Source organism: Rhinolophus hipposideros (assembly GCF_964194185.1).
Source record: "Rhinolophus hipposideros genome assembly, chromosome: X".
Lineage (NCBI taxonomy): Eukaryota > Metazoa > Chordata > Mammalia > Chiroptera > Rhinolophidae > Rhinolophus > Rhinolophus hipposideros.
This window is the reverse complement of record NC_138046.1, coordinates 102,547,923-102,574,903: the sequence shown is the minus strand read 5'-3', so window position 1 is coordinate 102,574,903 and position 26,981 is coordinate 102,547,923. Positions and strand designations below refer to the sequence as shown.

Sequence of the window (26,981 nt, the reverse complement as noted above, 5' to 3'; positions counted from 1 at the left end):
GTTTTAATTAAAATTTTCAAATCCAATTAATCTTATTTTGACCTTCTAGGTCACCTTGATAAGATGCACTGTTTCCCACTGATGTTCAGGAGAACCAAGATACTTTTCTAAACTATTGTTAAAATATTCACACATTACTTTTCACATATAAAACCACTATTTAAGATAGATTAGACCCAACCGTGTGTTTTCTTTTTCCCTGATATATATGCTACATTAAATGGGAAAGTCACTGGCTTTCTCATAGCTACATAAATATCTGAAGGTATCTGGTTCAAAAGATGATTTCCTTTTGATCTACTAACACTGACTGGTGATCGAAATCTTGACAATAAAACTATGAATATTTACATATATGATGCCAGATTGTCCAAATCTCAACAACTTTAAGACCTATACGGAAATCAAAATATGGTATATAATATACAATGGCAAATAAATCTTAATAAAGAATTGAAGACATAGAAAACAAGTTCACCTTTCTTCCGATCAGTACAAATTACAGAACCAATAATTTACCATTTCAGTTCCATAGAAAAGTGAAGTGTTTCTAAATCTCTAGAAGAAAAGGCAATCTAACTAAGCAAATTACATGTATAAGTTTCATAATATTTTGTAACAAAGTTATTGCCTATATTAATAGGATACAGCTAGAAAAAAACCTGTTTAGTTAACATTCTTTTGAAACTAAGTATTACAATGTGACAAATGTATCTTGATGCGTATTTTATTCTTGAAACTCAGATGCAGACTTTCATACTCAACTAGTCTTGAATCCTGAGCCATTTTTCAGTTTATCATCTTCTTCGGCCCCATATGTCATAATTGAACTAGTTCTCAATGTCTCTAGATCAGGGGTTCTCAAAGTATGATCCCTAGATCATTAGCATCTATATCACCTGGAAACTTGCTAGAAATGCAAATGATCAGACCCCACCCAAGGCCTACTGAGTCATAATGTGGGCGGGGTGTCAGCAATTTGTGTCTGAACAATTCCTCCACCCAGTACACAAAGGTTTGAGAGTCACTGCTCCAGACTGTCACTTATTTTCCATTCCCATAGATCCCTGTTTATTTGAGGTACTCACTGTGTCTCATCTAGACTATTTATGGCTTCCAAATCGGTTTCGCTACTTCCCATCATTATTCAGTTGAATTCTCTTCACAACCACTGTTGGACTAATCTTTTGATAGTGCATGAAAAAAGCCATCAAAAACTCGTCATTGCCTACTGAATTAAGCATAAACTATTAGTCTGGCTGCCATGACCCCTCCACACCGTGTCTAATCATCCTTTTCAGGCCTGTCATGCACAACTAAAGCTTCATGCTCCATGCTCTATATTCTGTAAGCAAACTGAACTTACTCTCCATTGAACACACTTGAGCTTTTTCATAGGTTTACCCGTAATTGTTATCTCCTCTGTGTTTCTAGAGTGGCTGCTAAATTCACTCAGCGTACACTCATTCTCAGCCCATTATCCATGAACATATCTTGTTCTGCCATTAAACAGTAAGCTCCTTGCATCCATCACATCTTACCTTGCGATATAGGTACCACAGTACCCAACATTGTGACCTGAAATAGTACCATAGTTGGTAAGAGTTCATTCAGATTGCTCCCTTTCCCCAACCTTCCCTTCATTAATTCTTTAAGATCTACCTCAAATATTGTCTCTCCCAAATTGCTGACTCCCCTCTCCATTTATCTTCTTAGAAGATGGAAAAAGTTAGAGCTGCCGTAAGCAACAGGACTAAGTAGTCAGTTTATTTTTGCCTTCCAGTATCCCTTTCTAAATTTCTGTTCCCTATCACTTTCTTTTCCTGATAGTATCCCTTGCCCCACCACCATGCTGCTCCAACATGTTCAGATGGCCTAAATCAGAAGGAGTTGAAACATGGTATCTTTCCCCATTGATTCCATCGACTTTACCCAGGGTTCTGAAATTATGGCTGATCAATTTTTATAATTCTGACCCTCCGCATTAAAACTGTCATTTCTCAAACTGATTTCACATAGATTACGAGAGATTAATCTTTCTCGAAGCCATCAGGTACTACAGATTCACCTAAATGAAATGGGAAGAGGTAGCATTTCATGTATTTTAAGGACAGTATTTGGGGAAAGCAGGACTTCCTTAAACTGGCCCACTTGATAATCTGTAAAGCTGGTCCTTGCAATGGAAATAGTAAATATGTATTCTTGGTCTTAGCCCATTACCGCAGAGGCCAGAAAGAAATCAGCTGCTCCTCCATTTCTTTTCCCCATCAATTTCTGTTTCAACACTCAAAAGTTGGCCATTCAAGTCTAATGTATATAATAATGGCAATAATTCTTGCTATTAAATAATGATATTTTACCATTTTATAGCTATATAATAATTTATAGATTTTATAATGCATGCTTTTACATATCTTACATCATTTGGTTCTCACCACAGTCAAGGTTAAAATATGACAGGGATCATCTTACTACTTTTCTAGATCGAAATGAGGCTCAGAAAGGCAAAGGGTCATATCTAAGATCACACTCAAAGTAAGTTTTTGTGCTTTGAAGAACTTTTTTCTTCTCACCATATTGCTCATTAATAGTTACAATTACCACTGCAGAGAGCTGCATCTGATGAACGAGTTCTCGGCCAATCAAATCCGAGGACCCCAATGCTCACTGCTTTCTGGATTTTGGAATTTCTTGTCATGGACAGTCCTTGCAGGAGACAGAGAGTTTGTATTCTCCACCATATAGTGAATGCAGGCATTGTTAGTGAGTTTTCAGAATAATTTTTTCCTCTATTGAACTGCTCTTTCTAGTTGACCTTTAAAGGATCCCAAAATTAGTTCATATACTAAGTCTATGTTCTACCCATATTCATCCCCAACCTACTTTTATTTGTTTAGCACCACAGGTTTTCTCCTAGGTTATCCTCCTGAGTGAAATCTACCCAAAAACTCAACCACAAGAAGGTCATATTCCAACCCAATCTTACCTTGCAGAAGCCCTAATATAATAGGAACTTGACTTTTCAATCAAAGGACACCTCCGAGAATTCTACTTCTTCCAGAATTACCCTACTCCATAAGCAAACACACATACAAGTCATTATTTAAATTCCTTATGGTGTCAACAAAAGATGATTGAACTATCTAATTTTCGAACTATCAAGAACTAATCTAATTAGTTCTAATTTTAACTAATCTAATCCAGAAATTTTACACCATGTTCTATAGACACAACTTGTAGCCCCTGAACCCATCATAGGGAGGAGAAAGATAAAAGAGGCAGAAATCTCGCCTTCCAGTAACTCTACTGTTATCTATTATATACATTCTGTTCTAAATAACAACTCATTTTTTTTTTTTTTGGAGAGGGGAGAGTTCTCCTTTTAAAAACTACTAATCTAGTTCAACCCCCTATTTTACAAACATTAAAATGAAATTTCAGAAGAATCACACATTCTGCCTAATGCTAACCAAGTTAAGCCTAGAATTCAGTCTTCTATGTCCATTTCTCTTCTTACTATATGAAGTAGTTGCTGGGACTACCTCATCATTAATTGGACATCTCCACAAAGGTGTACTAGTGTTATACACATTCTAGGATTGCAAAAAATATTTAAGGTCGTGTTTGTAAACAGATATTTTTTAAGCAAGTATCATTTACATCTTTGTATAGTCTCACACTCATTAGCATGATGGATACTCACTATCACTAGTTGATCAAATGAATAAATAAGCAAAATGTCAGCAATGCTTTATCTCCATGTTTTTGGTTTCATTGTGATGATGCAACATAATTATCTCTTCAAAACCCCCAGATGGGGGTGCACTGTTGCGTACCATCATCTTTATTAATTTAGAGAAAAAGGAATACTTTAAAAATTAAAACTGTGATTGTCTTATCAATTAATATATAACTGAAAATATTGATTTAAAATCTCTTATGCCTTTCTTCAGTAAGGAAAACAAAAGAAGTGCGTACAGTGACTGGCATGAGGAAATATGTCTGAAAATATACTGATAAATTCGTGCAGAATATAGAAAGAAAATTCACAAACTTCTCCCAGCCATGCTAAGCCTGTCAAATCTGCGGTGCAGGATGAATTCTCACTTTTCAATATCTATGAGTCACAATCTTGTGACATAATTTATCTCAATCTACTGTTGAAAGAATAAAGAAAATAATATCTCCATTTTCTCTTAAATATTCCATAGCTTAGTGACATACAGACATATATATGTATATAATATACATAATATATATATACATACAATATATTATATATATATATTAAGAATACAACTTAGCAATGAACTATTAGCATTTCTTTTTTTAGATGAATGAAATAACCTTCAGTTGTTTAGATATTAGATACTCTAATGATATCTCCAGAAGTCAAACAATTGTCTTTTTAAACAGCAGAGTAAATACTTACAAAAATCAACTATGCTCTGAAAATAAATTTTCGGAGGCTGTCAGATACTTTTCAGGTGAAATTCACTTACTTAAAATAAGAAATGCATAGACCTAACTAGTTAACTTAAATACTACAAAGAAGAAGAAATGAAATAAAGTAAGCTAATACCTTTTTGTTTGGGGAAGGTGAGTTTCAAAGGGTAATTATGTTTCATGTGTATTAAGTACTTACAATTCATATCACATATCTATGTATTTTAGAAATTCCTTTAAATATGCACTATTATATTAACAGTGATACAGTGAATGCTTTAGAAAATGCAGCAATTGCAAATCATGCTGTTACTCAGTGTCCATATTCATCAAAATAATTTTTAAAGGCATTCTCCTATTTTTCCAGGAATCAATACTTACCTGACAAATTACATCATATTTTCTCACAAACATTTCAATGTTTTTCTCATTTAAGATTATCACTAGCAATTATCTCTATATGTAAATACATACATGTCTTTTACATACATTTCTTTTTGTATTTGAAAGCATATCATATGTATTGAAAAATATGTCAAACTACATTTTATAAATTGGGGAGCAATTCTTTGTATTCTGACATTCCCCCAAAGAGATATAGTTCTATAATACCGTATTTATATGTAAATATTTGCATGCTACTTATTAGATATGATTTTGTCTTCATTAAATGTTACACAAATATAAAGGTTTATCATGCAAAAGTTCCATATCCCCTGGGTCTTCATTAAATTGAATAAATATAAAGAGACATAAAAAAAATTACAAAAATTAGGATTCATAAGCTTTGCAATCATTTGTTTTCATGGCTTGAGCATATCATTATAGCCTAATGGATTTTGTCATAGTTAAGTATTGGCAACTAGCAAGAGCAAGTTCAATACACACACATACACACAAATGCACAGCCATTAAGGAGGTACAAACAACCTAGATCATGCAGGAGATATACAAGGCCTCATTTGGGAGATGTGATCCATATTATACACGAGCAATATTATATTGGGCAAAATACGTCAATAGCGTTTTCTTTAGAGGGATGTATTTTGTGCTTTTTTTTGTTGACCTGCAGCATGCTATTTGTTACTTCGCTGTAGGTTATCCATGAAAGTACATATGTAAACCAGTGCAGAATGCAATTCTAGAATAGCTGTGGCATGAGAAAAAATGACAGAGAGGGAACGAGGAAGGGAGAGAGGGAGGGAGGGCGAGGGAGAAGGAGAGGGAGAGGGAGAGGGAGAGGGAGAGGGAGAGGGAGAGGGACAGAGATATCCCATGAGATTCAGTGGTAAAATTTCCTTAAATACATTCTGGCCTTCATTTTACTTTTGAAAACCTTGCTGTGGGGGTTGTGTGCCCCCTTCAGAGAACTGCGCAACCTTCGCAAGAGATCATTTATCACTAGTTTCCACCTTGGAGCAGGTCTTCCTACCTTTCCAGTCTTAATTCTGTGAGAAATGGCTGCAAATCGATGGTTGAGCTCTGAGATTTTGGGCTCTACTACTTTCCTGCAATGGTCGCCACGGTTTGCAATCAAGTTTGCTGCTTGGTCACGCGTGGAGTCCACCTTTGGGCGCATGTCATTCATTTCAGCCTTTAGACGCTATATTCCGTGAGCAAGAGACAGGGCTTGAAGTTAGTAATTCAATGGAAGTTGCAAGACAGTGAGAGAACGAGAGAGCGAGAGAGGGAGAGATAGCACATGCAGAGGAATACAGAGGGAGGAAAAATGCCAACTTCCATAAAATATTGGGGTAAGAATGTGTGTGATCTCAGGAAATCAGTTGGCTGTCCTTCCTTAAGTTTGATTTGGGTTTATTTAAAGTATCTACTTAGTCTGAGGAAGGATACGGGATGTTTTCCTGACTTCCCTATGTCACCTGCAACAATCATCATATTTTATATTTAATCTTATTTTACCTTTACTAAATTTCATAGCTGTGGAACAACAACCTTAATATATGCTCAAGAAGGAAGGTAGCTGAAGAACAATTTTCTATTCCTTCCTGGTAGTTTCGCATTCCCTTTTGTTCATCATATTGAATGCCATGGGGGGAGAGTAATGGATTTTCTAACACATTCTGTGTCATAGACAGAGGGATTGCAGTAGGTTCTGCTTGGCACAAGGGGTTGGAGAGAGTGCAAGAAATATAGTGCAGTTCCTATTATTCCAAGGACCTTGAAGTAATACCACCATTACATAACATTCCTTAACAAACACATCAAGGGCAAAGGGAAAGCAAAATAAGGTACAGACAATCGGGTAAATATGTTTTGGGGCATAGTCTGAAATACATTTACAGATTTTCCTTCAAAATTGCAATCCTTGGAAAATATCAACTGCATAAAAAGAAATAAATGAATTGTATAGACAGAACCTATAATTGTTCATTGTTCTTTAAATAGTAACCCACTAGTCAAATAAAATTATTGAAAATTTCAGCAAAACAAAATAAGGAATCATTAATTTAAATGAGATTTGGTAAAATTCAACTCTTCTTACTTAATTGATACAGAGGGCATCAAATAGAGAGACTATAGCATCAGTAAGATATTTTTGCACATTATGCCTCTCATACCCTTTATAAGAGTCATTTTTTAAAATGATTAAGTTGCCCTTCCTTTGAAAAAGATGCCTTAGGATGCCCTAATAATTGGTTTCAACACAAAAAGAGAACAAAAAGCCATGTTTACTTTACATACAGTTAAAAATTTTTAAAAATCAGTTTTATATAGGCTCAGTATTGTTACTGATAAGATTTGGGCACTGCATAGGCAAAATGTCCAGATGACTGGATTTCACGTGTTTAATCAGATGGGCGGTGAATGATGCCAGGAAACTGATCTTTATGTTACATACAATAACGTAATGCTATTATTAAAATGAGCAGAATTTGCAAGATGACACCAAAATAAATCCTGAAATCCCTTTCTCATCTGAGTTTAAGTTCATGTAATTAGCTGAGAGGTAGATATGGACAGATATCCAGATTACAGAACTCGTCAACATCATTAACTCCTATTTGAGTTAAGAAAGTAGAGAGGGAAGGAGGGACAGCAGGGAGGAAGAGAAGGCAGGAGGGAGGGAGGGAGTGAAGGAAGGAGGGAGAGAAGAAGAAAGAGAGGCAGAATTTTTCACTCTTATTAAGCAGTCCTTGGTATCTTTTAGGACAAACATGATTGAGATAACTGATGTGCAGTTTAAAAATTACTTTTTGTAATATTTCATTTGCTACCTTAAGCATGTCTTCTTTTTGCTGGGGTTTCTTTTTCTCAGATTCATCCAAAAGTGCATCAGCATGAATGATCCAGTTTGTGATGTGGTCCACATTCTGGTCAAAGGTTTCCATGTGTTTCTGGTATTCCTTAATTTTACAGAAACATATCGTGATGTATTACTGGTTAGAAAATATTGTTTAAAAATGTGTCCTACTTTCTACAACTTTAGAAGACAAAAACGCAGTATCATTCAAATTACTTTTAGGGGTAATGTCCATATGGAATAAAGCACAAACATGGAAAATATATTAAAATATAGATATTAAATTAAGATTCAGCATTTATGTAGAGTTGAGGAATTTACAGACTCAAATATTATCATCGACTGCTTATGCATTTCCTTTCACATGATGGAGAGGAGTTGAAAATCTTCCAGCCTCTTCTCTTACCAACAAAAGGTTTAACCACTCTTCTGCTCGGGAAGTGACAGCTATCCAGTTACTATTCAAAAGACTCAGTTTATCTTCCACCAAGATTTCCTTCTTGTCCAAAACCATTTTCAAGGCCTCTCCGAGCTCCGTCACACTCTTTAGGTGAACCTTCTGTTTTTCAATCTCTTTCTGAGTAGCCTGTGAATAGGACAGCATTTCAGTTTCAAGTGATATATGGTAGTCTTAAGATTTAATGCTTTTGAAATATCTGTGTGTGGGGTTACTATCTTAAGATGAAACCTTCAACTATGTCTTTATGGATGATGAAAATCACACCAACCACATTGTAGTTTCCTTACTGGGTATATATATATAAATATACATGTATACATAAACATGATTAATTTCATATTTATTTATGATTGTACATGTTTAATAAACATACATATTGTCAATCCAAATATATTTATATTTAATTTGTAAATGTATTGACTAAAGTCAGACTTCGGAAAACTCATCCACAAAACAAGTAACTGCTTTTAGAAAATTCACAAATTATTACATTCCTTATTACTATCGCAGAAATTTTTAGCTTTTGGATGCCAGAAATCTATTTGGCAGCTGGTAAAAATCAAGGACATTTTCTCATAATAAAGTTTTTAAAAGCATAAAATTAAATCCACTGGATTTTAAATGAAACCAGTTGTACTGAAATACAATATATAAAATATCTTTCTTAAATTTGTGAGATACTAATATATGTTATTTCCTCCTAACATATGTAACTACAATAATCTAGCATCAGTTCTTTAACTAGGATTAAAGTAGTGATGAACATAACTGGTGTTTTGAAGTCATACAATGACTAGAATGTGATATAAATATATGTGTCATTTCAACTGTTGGTCTAGTCATAGGAACTGCTGATATTACTGGGGTTTGCAGCTCACATTCATAATTGAAAAAATGCTTAATTTCAGTTAGAGGTCAATAAAAAGTAAAGAGGTAATATTAAAATCCACCTAAGAGAGCACTACCACTTCCTAAGATTTATTTTACAAAGCATAAAAACAAACGTATTTAATATTAGAAATTAAGTGGAAGCTGATGGAAAAAGTGATCCGGGTACAAACGTTTACTGTCAGGTCTACCTACAGCCTCTTCCTAATCACATGCCATGCTGACCACATGACCATCTTGCACTTCCTTTCCTCTAGCCCCAATTCCCTGTATCCACATAGAGCTGTTGGGCATTCACTGGCAGGTAAGCCAGAGCCCAACAGATCCTCCCTCAAGAAACTGAACTGACAGGTACAGAGACTGTGATGACACACCAGTGGAGAAGTCATTTGGAAGTGGGAACTGATCTGGTCACCACAGCAAGCCAAAGCCATAGTAAAACAAAATCACTGGCTAGCAGCAATAATAAGAAAGTGGAGGGAGCCCACTTGCAAAGAGGTAAACAAAACGTGCACAGAGAGTAATGGAGGTGGTCCAAGTCAAGGAGAAAGAGATGGTCTCCATGAGGCCCACCTATATCTCATTTCCTACTCCTAGAGGCTTTCAAGCTATCTTTCCCCTCTTTAAAATATAACTAGTTTTGGCAGCTGTCTTCCATTCCACACCAGCAGGTTCTAATCCATGTACCATCATTATATATACATTTTGTTTTGACTTTTGATATAAAATAAGCAGGGGGGATAAATGACGTAAAAAGACTGCACAAAAGAATTTCTATACAAGGGACAATCACTGTTTCTCTAATTCTAAGATTTTTTTTCTTATAAATTATTATGTTGGTGCAAATGTAATTGAGGGTTAAGAAGTTAAAAATAATTGCTAAAAGCACAATTACCGTTGCACCAACCTAATAAAATGTATTGGGGTGACAATGGTTCATAAAATTACATAGGTTTCAAGTGTACAATTCTGTAATACATCATCTATATATATATCATATTGTGTGTTCACCACCCAGAGTCAGTTCTTCTTCCATCACCATGGTAGAAGAAGGTAAGATATTCTATTTGTGTTTTTTCTTTTTCACTAAAGTAATTAATGTCAAATGAACTTATCAGCTACCATACAGAGAACTATTTGTAATGTATGTGTCGTCTGTTGCACAAGGTTGAGCTTAGCAATTCATAGAAAGAATTCCTTCATGTATCAATCATAAATGTTATTGAGCTCCTACTAAATTTCTCTATTATAGCAGGGGCATGGCTGATTCCACTTAATAAAAAATATGAGAAATCCATCTTTTGGATGAAAACAGCCCCTCTGGAGTTTGACTTGTGAGTGGTCATGGGCTAGATTTCAGGCCTTTCACTCCCTTTGTCCGTACTGTTGTGTTGTACACAACCTTCACAACTATACATGACAGGCATTATTCTAAGCACTGAGGAGAAAATGATAGAGAAACAAAGACCGTATCCTTATAAAACTTATATCTGAGTATGATTTTGTCAAATATATGGAAATATATGCAAATGAGTATACCCTACTTCCTATATTTCAGACTAGTGGCTTGTCACTAGAGTTGATTTATTTGCAAAGGCAACACCACATAAAGTTGAATCTTAATTTATACTTGGATCACTAATTATCTCTTAAAATATCTTCATAAAGATGACAGTATGTTTTAGCTTTGATATAACAAGGTGTTGTCTACATAGACATATGTCTTCCATGCCAAGCAATGCAATTAAAGGCAAGGGAAATTTCCAAATCTCAGAAGACACTGAAGAAGTTTTGAATTTAGGAAATATTGCTGCAACTAGTTCATGGGTCACAAACAACTACTGTGCACTAAACATAGGCCAAAATTCTTTAGCTAACTTTTAAGAGAAAATGTTTAATGTCCAATGAGTCCTCATTCACTTAGCGAGTACAATAAAGCAGGAAATGTGGGCTAATTTCTGGTATCATTTAAGGTTCCTCAACATTATAAGAAGATCAAACTCAAACAGCTACTACTAAAAATACGAGCTACAAAACAAAACAAAACAGTGGCCACCATGTTGGTTTATAACTACTACAGCCAAAAGTGACTCATGAGATTTACACTCTGACTGTAAAAAGACCTAGCGTCGAACCTTTTCATGTGGAATTCAAGAATAAACAGGTATTCAATCAGTTACATAAATGCTATTTTTGGTTAAGAAAGATATTGTGGTAATTTTTTGGTTAAGAAAGATATTGTGGTAATTCTATTCTTAATTTTTTGAGGAACCTCCACACTGCCTTTCAGAGTGGCTGCGCCAATCTGCATTCCCAACAGTGTGTGAGGGTTCCTTTTTCTCCATCGCCTCTCTAACACTTGTTATTATTTCTCTTGTTGACGATAGCCATTCTGACTGGGGTGAGGTGATATCTCATTGTGGTTTTTATTTGCATTTCTCTGATGATTAGTGACATTGAGCAATAAAGAATAGAATTAGCAGGGTCGGCCAGGTGGCTCAGGCGGTTAGAGCTTCGTGCTCCTAACTCTGAAGGCTGCCGGTTCGAATCCCACGTGGGCCAGTGGGCTCTCAACAACAAGGTTGCCAGTTCAAGTCCTTGAGTCCTGCAAGGGATGGTGGGCTCTGCCCCCTGCAACTAAGTTTGAACACGGCACCTTGAGCTGAGCTGCCACTGAGCTCCCAGATAGCTCAGTTGGTTGGAGCGCATCCTCCTCTCAACCACAAGGTTGTCAGTTCGACTCCCACAAGGGATGGTGGGCTGCGCCCCCTGCAACTAGCAACAGCAATTGGACCTGGAGCTGAGCTGCGCCCTCCACACCTAAGACTGAAAGGACAACAACTTGAAGCTGAATGGCACCCTTCACAACTAAAATTGACACACTGTTCCCCAATAAAGTCCTGTACCCCTCCCCCAATAAAAATAATCTTAAAATAAAAGAATAGAATTAGCATATGACCCAGCAATCCCTCTCCTGGGTATATACCCCCCAAAAATCTGAAAACATTTATCTGTAAAGATATATGTGCTACGATGCTCATTGCAGCTTTTTTTTTTACGGTGGCCAAGACATGGAAACTACCAAAGTGTCCTTCGATACATGATTGGATAAAGAAGATGTGGTATATATACACAATGGAATACTATTCTGCCATAAGAAAAGATGAAATAGTGCCATTTGCAACAACATGGATGGATCTTGAGATTATGATGCTAAGCAAAATAAGTCAGACAGAAAAAGTTGAGAACCATATGATTTCACTGATATGTGGGATATAAAACTGAAAGCAACAAGACAAACTCATAGACACAGACAACAGTTTAGTGGTTACCACAGGGTAAGGGGGGGAGGGGTGTGGTAGATGAGGGTAAAGGGGATCAAATATATGGTGATGGAAGGAGGACTGACTCTGGGTGGTGAACACACAATGGGATTTATAGATGATGTAATACAGAATTGTACACCTGAAACGTATTTATCTTTACTAACCATTGTCACCCCAATAAACTTTAACTTTAAAAAAAAAGAAAGATATCGTGCTCATTTCATGGATTTTTAATTTTTCCCCACAGAAGTATTTTAATTAAAGATGTGACTTGCAACTCTTAGCCTTCAAATAATATGCTGATCTTGCTTTCTGTAGAACCTAAATTTCAATTAGTCTGTGTGCATCAGGTGATTGGTACCCACTCTGTACTGTGCCATTCACTGCCAGAGACAAGCAAGAAGACAGTCTCTGCACACCCTGCTCGAGCTTACCTACAGTGCAGCTGCAGAGAAAAGCTGAAATGCAACCAAATGTGATTATCATATTAGAAATACATAATCTTTGGGAAAAGATGAGTCGTGGCTGGGAGAAGCATGAATGGCTTCCAAAGAGAGGTGATACTTGAAACTGGGGTTTACCATAAAGGACCGGATGGTTTGGCTTGAGGAAAGACAAAGTACAAAATGATTAGTGTGTGAAGGCTGGAATCAAAAGCCGCCAAAAGGGGAATATGGGCTACTTATTGGAAACTAAAAAGCGACATTATATGATGTCAAGGAGCCATTTCCCCTTGTTTGAGTATTTTGCCAGAACAGAAGCATGTCTACACTTGCAGGTGTTTTGAGAACTGAATTACTGGATTGAACTACACACAACCATGGCTGTGGTCATGCTCTGTGTACCCTTACTCATTCCTCACTAAGGGAGGCAGCGTGATTTCTGGGGTTGGTAAGATGGGAAGAAAGAACTGAAAATACACTTCCTCCTCTTAAAAGGCATCCAATCCTCAGCACACATGCCTTCTTCTGCTGACTTGTGGGGTGAGGGGTGGAGAGTGTGCTGGAAGGTCTACCCTTCTGAATGGGCAAGTTCCAATTCAATAATTACATTGAATAAGTTGTAACTCAGCTCCTTTATCTTTGTCAAACATGCAGTAATGTGACAGCTTCTAGGGTTGATTTTAAGGCTGAATAAGAAGCAAAATTATGCACTGTCAGTTTTATTTTGACCTATGACATGATCATAAATCCAATTTCAGGAGTTTCAACAGTAGCACTATATAATATGCACTATATACTAGACATGGGGTTTTTATGACATAGAAAAACATGCCCAGTAAGAGTAGAACTCAATTTAAATATAAAATGCCATAAAATTTAATGTTTGATAGCTCCAAAATAAATGTTCAAAATATCAAACACTAACTTCCATGATTTTGAAGAAACGGATTTGCTGTCTATTTCTTTCTGGCCACAGCAATTTTTAAAAGCTACTATAATGTCCTTTAAAAAAATTAGTAGCATAGGTTAATTTCTCCTAATGAAGATACTGAGTGTTCATCGGAAGGATGGAAAATACATTGTGATTCATTCCTCATACCTAGAAGTGAAATCACGTGAGGTTCAGGATTCAGCCATCAGCTTATCATTTCATTTCATCAATGCGGTAGCAGGTTGAGAAAACCTATTATTTTTGTTGTCTCTGTGGAGATCATCATGTGGTGAAAATGTTTTAATTTTATTTAAAGGTAAAATTGCAAAAAAATGTTGGATTAATTGTCTGGTCCCATAGGAACCTATCCACAGTTGTTTTTATTTTCATTTTATTTTATTTATTTTATTTTATTTTATTTTATTTTATTTTATTTTATTTTAAGCAACAGGGGAAGAGAAACATAACCGACTTGGGCTAGACCTTCTCTCCCATCCATTTCACATTTTCAGAGGTCCAATGCCTTCCACAAATTTTCCTGTAATTTCACAGGGACTTAGGGTCTTAAGGTTACTTGTCTATTTGATTCCCTATTATCCCCACTTCCCTTTTTTTTTAATCCCTTAAGTGTCTTCACCACATATTCTATCTTCACTCAGCCCCACATTTAGTCCAACGTGCCATAACACCATTTCTGTATATATTCCCCCCTTTACTAGCATGCCACTAAATTCCTATTTATTTTAGCTCTTTCTTGATCTCTTGTACAAGTTCCCTCTAATATAGGTGAAGGTTAACTAATATATCCATAAATGTGTTTTTAAAATGTTCCCCAGAGGGGAAGGGGGGGAGGAGGTGATAGAAAAGGGTAAAGGGGGTCAATTATATGGTGATGGAAGGAGAACTAACTCTGGGTAGTGGACACACAATACAATAGATAGATGATGTAATACAGAATTGTACACTTGAAACCTATGTAATTTTACTAACAAATATCATCCCATAAATTTAACAAAAAAATTAAAAAGGTGACTAAAGACATAAAAATAAATAAAATAAATAAAAGGTCCCCCACCCCAGTGAATTCTGCCTTTAGTCAGTCTGCAAAAATAGTATACCATTTTGGTCATCAGGAATGGGAGAGTTCTTTCACGTTTAGCTACAAAATATATTCATGGGGAATAATGAACAAATTACCACATTACTGCAATTCTAAGATGTGCATTTGTCACATCTTAAGATTTCTGAAGCTGAGATAAAACACAATTTATATTTACGTTTAAGGTGGTGGTGTTTTTTTGTGTGATCTACAACAGCTGTAATTAAGTCAATGGTGCATCATACAATATGTCCTAAATGTGGTAAAATATGATATTAATTGTTTTTTCAGGTCCCTACATTACTCTTGTCATGGCTAGAGGTTTAGAACATATTTTATTATTAGGCTAATGTGACGGAATAATATAATGATAAATTCACAAAGAACATAAAACATTAAGTAGTGGATTTTATAGCAATGTGTACTGACTTTTTATTAATAATGTATTGTCTATTAAGGAAGAATTGTATGAAAGCAGAATATGCAGAACAGAAATTAGAGCTATAACTATAATGACAGTGACTAGTGACTCCGATGGCATTTAACAGATGTTCTATTTTCTAAGTAACAGCTGCTTGATGCATTCATTGTACCAAGTTAATGATCTGCTAGTGTTATTTCACTTCACAGATAAATTACTGTGCTCTCTTTAAAAAAAAGATATGTAATTTTTCATGGGAATGATAGTGTAACAGACTTTAGAAATAAGTAATAGTTCTCATGCTTTTATGGCTAAGAGAAGTGATGAGTTGAGGCAATTATCCAGATAATCTAGGACCAGAGGCCAGATTTCTTTAAACTGTGTAAGGTGACTAAAAAAATATAGAACACGGTTGGCTGAACTGAATGTAGATCTTTTTAAGACTGCTTGTATTGCATTATGGAGTGGTTTTCAAACTTTAGCGAATGTTAAGAGTCACCGGCCACACTCAGGCTAATACAATCAGAATTTCTGGGTTGGCCCCCAAGCATTGGTAGTCTTTTCAAGTTCCCTGGGTGATTTCAATGTGCAACCAATGCCGAGAACCACTGGCAAACAGAATGACACATTCTGTCACAAGATTTTACTGGGTGATTGTCATTACATTTCAGGACTGAAGTGACAGCAGAAGGACAACTGAGGAAACGTATCATTGTTCTTCCTAATGTTGAATATGATAAAAATTCATTCCTGAAATAAATGTGATAATCACAATGACTTGTTCCATAAGTGGCTAGACATCAATTATTATGTATTATTTAACATCCTCAATTAATTCATCGTTTCTGTGTGTGTTTGATTCTCTCAGGCAACTCTTGGTATCTCAAGATTACCGTTAAAAAAAAATCTGATGGTCAATTTATGAAAACTGGCAGATATGAGCTATCCAAAAAGCTGATGGATTTAAAGTATTATAGGAGCAAAATTATTTTTCCAGGAAATTATATTTGACCATTTTAATTTTTAGATAACACTGTGGATATTAAAGGGCTTTAATGTAGCTGAATTAGTTTTGGACTACTGAAACTAAATTAGGAGTCAATGAAATCTGTTAGCGGTTAAATGAGAAAAATCACATAGATTAAACTTTGTTGAAACATGCATTTTCCAAATATAATGGTCACCGGAGATATAAACTTCTACTTAATCACATAAATATTTACTTTCCTACGGTTATATTTTTGTGCTCAGTTCACATGCTAAACAATTGTGGCCAGTAATGGGATATTCAGAATTGATTTACTTATATCCAAATAATCAGGGTGATTTTAAGACATTAACAAGTAATATTTAAAATCTAAAATTACAGCAGTGGCAATTGACTACAGACTATAGATAAATGCACACAGGATTTTCATTTTATTGCATATTCTGCACTTTAAATTTGGCCATTGTGTATTTTATTCTCATTGTGGATGATAAATACCTTTTTACTGCTTTGAAGTTAGATTATCTTAAAATGACTGGAAAACAAGATTTCTAACAATAAAAACGCCAGTGAAAAACAGTGTAAAAAACGCCACTGAAATCAGAGATAGTACTGGATTCTAGCTGCAGATTAGCTATGTATAGAACTTCTACTTCCTCATCTACAAAATGGGAGCATTTGCTCACGATTGTTCGTCTCCGTTTGTTCTAAAGCTTACCATAATTTTAATGGCACAGCATCGTTTTTCTCTTCTCTCAAGAAATGCTTTTGTGATTATGTTTTAATTTTTATCTCTTCAAGTGTGATTCATCTCATCGAGCGGATACTGACTGAGCATGTGGTATGTGTCAGATACTACGGGCACGGGGAACACCAGGGAACAAAAGAGATATGTTCCCTGTCCTCTTGGCAAGTGAAATCATTAATACCTACTTCTTAGTCCAAGAGGGTAGGGGTTACCGTGACAACTCAGGGAACTCGGGCAGTGCTGGTACACAAATTCCTCAGATGGTGACCTCCCCTAGTTTTACCACTTCCTTCTGCTGTCTCTGTCTCTGCTCTATAGACATCAGTGTTTGATTTCAACCTGGTAAACCCATGAACAGAGATTTGTAAGGTACAAAGGGGGAGAATGTCTGATCATTTATGTGGTGACGAATGTCACAGCTACAGCTCCCTTACAGCATCTCTGCTGTCCAGACCATGCAGCTAGGAGGGATCCACTCTTTTAGAATATTAGTATTATTTTTCCTTTTAATCACTATTCTGATAGAGGCAGATTGTTTGCATTTACAAATACAGTGAAAAGGCTACTGGGCTGCAGGGATTTCAAATTGGCATTCATAGTTTAATTTTTCAACTCCCACTATTCAACTTTTATCTCATTTCCATTGTTATTCAAACATGTCTGATTACTGTTGTTTTAATTTTTTTCTTTCACTTTTTCAAAACTTGGGCCTAACTTCTAAATGTATTCATTTTTGTTCCCTCTAACTGCAATCTAGAAACATGGTCATATAGTGGGAGCTGACGGAGGACCGTTTTCTTGTCTCCGGCTGTGCCTCTAGCTAACCCATCTTGCCGCCATCCTAGCTGCTTCTGGAAGTTCTTCCATATTTTCCCTTGTGAGATCACTAAAAACCTGACCTGGGATACCTGAAAGATACTCAGGTTTCTGGTCCTCAGCAGATACGAGATGGCACCTGTAAACACCTGTCCTGTCATGAACCACTTAGTATCTTTTGGAAGAGCTGTGTTCTGACATCTGTGGTTTTGAACACGTGAGTAGAATGTTGAGGAGAAACACTTAGATGAGAGATTTTATTGTGGAAAGTCCACTTCTACAGCACCCCTGGCCTAGCAAAAGAATCCTGCAGTGCCCAACTCCTGACACTCATTCGTTAAAAAGACACAGCAAAAGTCTAGGTGCTGTTTCTGCATGGAGGCATGTTGATAGAAAAATGGCAACAGAAACCTTTCCATTATGTTTCTTAGAAGAATATTAATAAGGGTGCTGTCTCATTCCTCACCCCTCTCATTTTTTCTTCCGTACCTAAATTCAAGAAAGGCTTGCATATGAGTACTACATTAAACATACTGCAATGATTGTTTTGGTAATATGGACACTTTGAATCTGATAACAATATTTCTTCTGTTTTAGTTACACAAAATGAATAAATTCTAGAGATCTGCTGTATAACATGTGTCTACAGTTAACAATATGGTATTATACACTTGAAACATTTTTAAGTGGGTACATCTCAAGTTAACTGTTGTTACCACAATAAAAACACACATTCATTCTTTGGTTTTGCCTGATAGGAAGCTCAGTGCCAAATTTTGAGGCTTTACTCTTCCCTGCATATTCCACTACCCATGTGATACTGTGAGCACATTTACGTGCAGAGTGTCTATTATTTCCTTACTGTAATTTTCCCTTTCTCTACTTTTCTAATTATCTTTGACCACTGAATTATATGTATCTCTTTAAACCACCCTAAACAATCTTTTTTTCCTGGAATTAGATATATAATAAATAAGTATAATTTAATATAGTAAAAATAAACCTGAAAAGATTTCATTGTAGTCAACATATTTGGAAGTGTGCTCTGTTTGGATAAACGGTCAAATAAACATTTCATTAGTAACTTAATTTTATGTATAAGAATATTTTTATCTTGACATTCAAATATTTCCATATTTAAACAATATAATGGTCTTAGATCAAGAGAACTGAGAGAAATTCAGTAGAAATAAGTGAAACAGCTTAAAAACAAATTGACTCTATATATTGAAATTTTCTCCAAGTCAAAAATACTTGGAATGATTGGCAAATGCCTTTAATGTATTGCATTTAAATGAATACTCAATTTTATTTTGAAAAACATCTGACATTTATTGTGAAATGGTAGATGAAACTAACATTTTAAGTCAAGTTCTCCATCTACCAAGAAAGCATGTGAAATGAGAATGTAAGGAGTCGTGGGGTTTCATGTATGAGAGTTTGATTTTTTACATTAAAAAAAAATTAGAATCATTATCATAAATGTCACTGTGCTAGATCTGTAGGTCACATGTTTGTATTATATAATTGTGATTTTGGAAAAAGCTTCAGCGCCTTGAAAATGAATTTATTTAAAAATGATGTAATTACCATTGTAATCTGAAATAAAATATACATTCTTCTAAAACAAAAAAAAATAATAAAAAAATAAAATAAAAATGATGTGATTTACATGCAAATGTGTACACTTTTCTTTGACCACTAAGGGATTTTAGAGTATATCATTAACAGTTAGTATTTCAAACGATCCAGGAAGAGCTATAAGCTATTACATAAGAAATGACAGTTTTCTATACATTTTTTCCTAGTGGATCTCAAATTAGTATTGCCCCTTGGTTTTATAGAAAATACTTTCCAGAAAGACTCAATAAGCTGACACATTTCCAGACGACTCAAACCATCTAATATGACAGGGATAATCTAGAAATCTTTGCCAAATTCATATTTTATGATATTTTAATGATGTTATGGTGAGGATAATGAAAAAAATATCTCTTCAGGTGACTTATTCAATGACCTTACAGGGACTCTGGAATTCATAGTTCACATGTGGCATACTTTTAGTTTCACCTCAGTCAGTTTTAAATTGTAGTCAGAATTTTTCACATTCCCTTCATGTCTTAGTTGTACTCCTTTGTACCATTACGTTAGCATTCTACACTGTACTTATAAAGCTATCCCACTGTTATGAGCTGTATTGTGTCCCCTCAACTTTCATGTGAGGAGAAAGCCCTGTTCTTTAGACACAGTTCCTTGTTACAGGATGAACTGTGCCCCCCAAAACTATATGTGGAAGTCTAACCCCAATACTTCAGCTTGTGACCATATTTGGAGATAGGGCAAATATATATAAATATATATAAAAGGTAATTAATTTAAAATAAGATCCTTTAGGTGGGTCCTAAGCCAATATGAATGATGTCCTTCAAAGAGAAATTTGGGCAGAGGCATGTACAGAGGGAGGATCATATTAAGACATGAGAAGAGAGCTATTTACAAGCCAAGGGGAGAGGCCCTGCCACCCACTCTGTGGTACTTTGTTACAGGAGACCTAGCAAACTCATACACCCATTAAGTTGGAAATGAATAATCAAAGATATTGTTTGTAGTATTAAGGGGAGGATGACTGAGAATGAAGCCTGGATCATTTTCATGAATCCTCGACAATGCACTAAGACTTGCCCCATGCATGTTTTACTATATTTCGTACTTTAATAGAGTGTAAGTCTTTTCTGGGCTTTTTTTGTTTGCGTATGAGCACTTATGGTGGAAACTGCCATCAGTCATGTGTATTTATAAAGAGAGAGACAGATCACGCAGACCTTTCTCTGTCTTTGCCTTATGATGTAAAGGCAGGGGTGACATTGCTCTGGTCAAAACTGATGTCTCTTCCCCAGGAATGCATTCTCTTTCTTCATTTTAGAACAAGATCCATTCATCATTTCGGCAGGATGCACTGGTCACCTAGTTTTCTGCTTCCCTGCCACGAGACTAGATATGATCATGTGACTAAATTCTGGCAAACTGAATATGAGCAGAAATAATGCATGGAGTTTTCATAATACATCTTTAAGAGGAGCTGGTTGTCCTCCATTTCCTCTTCTCCCTTTCTTTTGTGGGCTGGGATGGAGTGGCAGTGGTGGTGAGCAAGTTTTACCATGAGAATACAAATACCCAGAGGACTGCAGAACAATACAGTGAAAGGGACCTACGTCTTGGAAGAATTTCCCCTACCCAGAACTTCCATGAGATAGAAATAGACCTCTGTCTTCTTGCAGCCATGGTATTTTGGGCTTATTTCTTACAGCAGCCCAGCCTGCACCTAAGTATATGACTATGATCAGTTTAAACTAAATCATCGCATAGAAAATATAATATTTGTTTGGGTGACAAGGCAAAAAAAATAAGGCCAATATAATTTTAAGCCTGTACCCTCTGTATGCTCACTGCTCTAATAATCTCACAATATATGTAGTCCTGAAGTAATAAATGCAATTCAGTATCTTTATCTCTAACAATAAATTTATTCAAAATGGAAAGAAATTCACCACTATTTATTTTAAAAAATCTTATATAACAAAAACTTCTATCTATTTGTCCTCTGTATCTACATAAAGAAAATCAGTTATCAGTTCAGATTTCATTGTATGATTCTAAATTTTTACATAATGCAATTAAAATGCCCCAAGTTCAAATAATCTAGATAGCCTGGTTGAATTAAAAATAAAGCACATCGATCTCAAACATCTAGTTCACCCAGGCAAGTGTTTTTTAATTAAAAAAAAAACTGAGGGGGTAGGGTGTGCTACGCTTTATTTATTTTTTAATCCCCAATTGTTCAGCAAATTTTAAGATGAAAGACAGTATTAATATCAATTATTTATTTTCTATCAATACACTGTCATGTAATCAAGTAAGGAATCAACTGAAAAAAAAATAAGCTATGAGTGCCTCTACCTTAAATTCGGGAAGCAATAATGTGTGATTGGCTGTCAGAGAAACAGCAAGAATTTATCAGCTGAGGATTAAAGGAAACTCTGTGCTCTTCGGTGATGGAAATGATAGCAGCTGCACAAACCCCCCGAGATTTTTTTTTAATTATTATTATAACATAGGCAATCTGCTGATCTCGCTGGTCCTGTTCAGCCCAACTGTCCGCGGTCTCAGTAACCTTGTCCTCTTCATGGTTGTACGGTCTACCTGGGCAGTCTGTCTTTTTTTTTTTAATTATTAATTTATTCATGAAATGTCTTTTTTTTAAGTTTATTGGGGTGACAGTCTGTCTTAGGCAAATTAGGGAACATGGAATCTCATCTCTAGACCGACTTTGTGATTAATGATGTACGTATTTTTAAAGGACTTTGTCAGAATGAGAATTAGACCTAATTCTAAACAAGCTTTGGGGAGACTCTTACTAAAACTTCCCATTGGTTTTATCATGATCCTGAAATATACAGTTAAACAACTGATGAATTTTCAGAAAAGGAAAAGGAAGCAAGATAATACTTATAATTCAATTACTGTTGCATATGACTAGTTCCTTATAAAATTATATTGTTATATGTTTTCATGCATGCTAAAAACAACCTTCAGTGATATAGGTTTTACCTTTCCCCAGGCAACTTCGGAATCCAAATTACTAGGCATTCCTTCGACTGCTGATCTCTTTGTCAATTCCATATCTGTAGCTGCCAGCCATTCTGTCAAGGCATTCATTTCCTTCCGCATCTTACGGGACAATTTCAAGCATTTTTCCAACTGTTGCTTTCTTTCTGTTACCTGAAAAGAATGATAATAGAATGTAATTTGGTCTACTTTTTCAATTCAGCTTTAGTTATAGCTGCTTAATTGAAACTTTTGTATTTTTTTGTCATTTTAAAAATTACCTTTTTCTTTTTAAAAACTATTTTAGAAAAATCATATTCTGAGTATTAGCAGTAAATAAACAATCTAGAAAAGATGAGATCCTTTCTCCAAAAGATAGTGTCCTGTATCAGGTAGAAAGAAAAGCTATAATTATTTTCTTTAATGGAAATAATTCATGGCCGATTTTTTTTTTTAAATACATAGAATGATGTAAGTCAAACTGAAAATATGGCAGGTTTCTTTTAGAAAACCTTCAATCATCGGTCATAAGATGGGGAAAGAAGATTCACAATCCTCTTTATACAAATTAGTCTTGCTCTTGCAGATAAGAAATTAAAGTGAAAAAAAGAATACTATGTCTCTTGAGAGGCCAAAGTATTTGTATAATGCTTAGAATGGTCAGTGTCATCACTGTGTCTGTAAAGTGTCTTACTTTTGCACAAAAAAGACAAAGGTCACTTCTTCCTTAAACATACTTTACCATCGAATGGGGACAAAAAAATAATTATTCCAAAATACAAGTTTCCCTCTCATTAATAGAGAAAATCATGACTTGATCCTGTGTCCCAGTTCTCAGTGTTTAAAACTAAGACCCTCTGTTTATATGAAGAAATCCAAAACACTAATTTGATAAGATGTATGTACCCTGCAGCACTGTTTTCACTGCAGCACTATTCACAATAGCCAAGAAATGGAAGCAACGTAAGTGCCCACCAATAGACGATTGGATAAAGAAGAAGTGGTACACTTATACAATGGAATATTACCCAGCCATAAAAAGTAATTAAATCTTACCATTTGCGACAACATGGATGGAACTAGAGGGTATCATGCTAAGTGAAATAAGTCAGATAGAGAAAGACAAAGACCATATAATTTCACTTATACGTAGAATTATAATAAAACAAAGTAAACAAATAAAAAAGAAAAAGTCAGATACAGGGAACAAACATGGTTGCCAGATAAGAGGGGGGTTGGGTAGCTGGGTGAAAAAGGTGAAGGGATTAAAAAGTACAAACTGGCAATTACAAAATCGTCATGGGAATGTAAAGTATAGCATACTGATTATGGTGGGTACTAGACTAGTCAGAGGGATCACTGTGTAAATTCTATAAATGTGTAACCACTATGCTGTACACCTAGAATTAAAATAATACTGAATATCAACTGTATTTGAAAAATTAAAAATAAAAATAAGACCCTCAAAATCAAATTCTTCCAAATTCTCAAAAAATGAACAATGTGTACTTCTCCACCAGCTTTCCAGATGTGCCTGCATTTTGTAAGTGTGTAGGTTGGTGGTTAGTTTAATAAAAAGCCCAGAAAGCCCAGAATCTGGGGTGTGTGTGTGTGTGTGTGTGTGTGTGTGTGTGTGTGTGTGTTTTCTATAAGTGAAAACATTTTTAAAGAATTTAAAATGCTACAATCAAAATAAACACCCTGAAACTTTTACATGAATTCCAAATACTCTTTCACAGAGGTGTGTGTAAATTTAAAAAAATCTTTAGCTGCTGAAGCTTCAAGTTCATTTTTTTTAACAGATTTTCCCTTATATATGTCCCTTCAGGGAAGTAAAAGCATCTGCCCTTCTGACTATAAGGATTTTATTCATGTGTGGGAGAAAAAAAATTATACCTTATAGTGTATTTCTATGCATAGTTATTATTTCTATGCACTATTGGTAAAAAAGAGTTCTAGATTCAATATTTCAAAGAAATTCTATCTTCCCAGAGCTAATGCATTATTGATTTTTATTTATTCTATTTTGTTTATGTCCAGCTAAAGAGGATTTAATAAAACAGGAGACACTGCCATCTTAAGGAAAGCGGAGTTTTACACTTTTGTGTGCCTGTGGAGAAGGGATACATTTAAAAGAGTGCCACCTGCAGCAGAATGTTTCAATAGTCATTGTTTCATAAACACTTACAAATGTGAAGCTGATATAAGTATTGAGGCTTTGAGTATGACTATTTGAGGCTGACATGAATATTGCTATTCATGTTTATTTTCATAAAAATCAAAGCATAGAGAAGCCACACAAGGAATTGTAAGTATTATTACAGCTAAAGTGCTACATGTAATACCTTTCAATAATATTAAATGGTTTTAGATATAAGAAACTCTGATTTTTTATTCATTGAATAATTAAGCTAAGTTGATGATATTAAACGAATAAAATTTTATTCCGTAAGAAAACTGGTATGGACTTAATTGTATCCCCCCAAAATTAATGTTGAACTCCAAACCTGCAATTTAACTGTATCTGGACATAAGTCTTCAGGAAGTACTTAAGGTTAAAAGAGATCATAAGGTAGAATCCTACTGATAGGTCTGTGGCCCATTTAGAAAAAGATCCCTGTCTCTCTCTCTGTCTCTGTCTCTCTGTCTCTGTCTCTGCCTGTGTCTCTCTCTGTCTCTGTCTCTCTCTGTCTCTGTCTCTGTCTCTCTCTTCCTCCTCCTCCTCTTCCTCCTCCCTGTTTTTCCCCCTCCCACCCTCCTCCCTACCTCTTTCTCCCTCTCTCTCCCCTCCAAGTGAGGACACAGTAAGAAGGCAGCAATCTGCAAGCTAGGAAGTCCTCACTAGGCTTGATCTTGAACTTCCCAGCCTCCAGAAGTGTGATAAACACCTTTTTGCATTTATCAGCTATTTATCACGTAGCCCGTGACATTTTGTTATGGTAACCTGAGCTAATATAAAAAAGGTAACATATATTGAATTGAGCAAGTACAACCACATAAATTCTGAAGATGATTAAAATAGAAGGGTTTGTCTTTTTATATAAAAGAATAATGTATTAAAATAACCTTTGTTTCCTTTGATTTTATTAAAGAAACCAGTGTTGTTGAGGAGCTTGGAAGATTTAAATGTAGGCAATTTTTCTTAGAGAAGGAATAGTACAGTATTTTTATGATACTTATAAATATTCCCTTTATTTTAAAAATAAATTTCTACCTTACATTTTTGCTGTATTCTGTCATGCTATCAAAGCTAAGTATGATTTCTTAGTAATGTTTCATTTTGCTTTAACGATATTACTAAGTACCAAATGTCACTGGAATCTCAGCTGAGCACCAAAACATCTTTCAGATAGCTTCAAGTAATGTAAAATAATGGCACAGAAAAGGCCAAGTGAGTCCTTGATGTTGACAATTAATGCTTTTATGAATACTTTTTACGATTTATCATTACTGTGAACAGTCAACTCTCTAAATCTATATAGAATATTTGATTTGAGAGAAGTGAGATAACTATACTAGTCATTCCACAGTTTTGGAAAGAGGAAATGGAAACACCTTTGATTAACAGTGAGATGGAAATGGTCCTTAGACACTTATCGGGACAAAAATATAAAAATAATCACAGAGCCATAGGCCTTAACTGGCTAGCCATGCTACCTTATCAGTCACACGTGGTGGATGAAGCAATGCTTGACATACAGGGAAATAATTTCTGTGGAATGTGCCAACTCTACTACACCTAATGTGGTCTATGTGGAACATGTGGACTCTATTATACTGAAATATAAGTAGATACGTTAGTTTCTAAAATGTATCAGCCTTTGAGTCATCACAAGTAAATTTATACAATGAAAAAAAAAACAAGGCAAGTGAACAGAGAAACCCTTTTAGAACTATCTGTGTCCCTCAGCTTTACATATTTTTTAATGCAGCCTGGAAAAAGATCCTCATTGATTAATTATTATTTCTTAATAACAACTGTACATGAGATACATCGATCTCTGTCTCTGTACATATGTGTGTATCTAACCTATTAAGAGAAAACTATTAAGACAATGTAAGACATGAATGGTACATAGTTACTGCCTCTTGCTTTGTAATTTATAAGGAACGTGGGAAGTAGCCAGTGCTTGTGATTTCAGCATGCACGCACCTTCGCTCCCAGCTCATTATAATGCAATTTCAAAGCTGTTATTCTTTCATCAAGCTCTTTAGGGTTTTCCGTCTGTTTCTTCTGTACAATTTGACGTCCAGTTTTAATCACCATCTCCACTTCAGACTTCACTTCACTCAGACTTTTATACAAGTTCTAAGTTAAAACATAAAATAAAACATAATAATACGCAATAGTGTCTAACTCATACTTTCATTAATAAATAAGGGCAGAGATAACCTTAGTTGCTATTTCATGTTTACAGGTTTAATGGAGCAGTGTTTCGCAGCTATGAGCAATATGTAGCTTTTGCATTTTCTTTTGACCTAAAGTTTCTCTTTGAATTAAATATACACATATAGACATGTATAGTCTGTAATTATTCTTACTAAAGT

At 35.2% G+C, this 26,981-nt stretch overlaps 1 protein-coding gene across 1 annotated transcript in view; it reads right to left on the bottom strand.

Moving 5' to 3' along the window:
- Window positions 1-26,981, bottom strand: part of DMD (dystrophin) — a 2,022,175-nt gene that overhangs the window by 1,226,956 nt on the left and 768,238 nt on the right. Inside the window, exons 33-37 of the mRNA XM_081043053.1 lie at window positions 26,587-26,742; window positions 22,437-22,607; window positions 8,115-8,294; window positions 7,683-7,811; window positions 5,879-6,049 (exon numbers count right to left, since the gene is read on the bottom strand). Of these exons, the coding sequence (XP_080899179.1) occupies window positions 5,879-6,049; window positions 7,683-7,811; window positions 8,115-8,294; window positions 22,437-22,607; window positions 26,587-26,742 (807 nt within the window). The remainder of the gene's footprint in view (window positions 1-5,878; window positions 6,050-7,682; window positions 7,812-8,114; window positions 8,295-22,436; window positions 22,608-26,586; window positions 26,743-26,981) is intronic.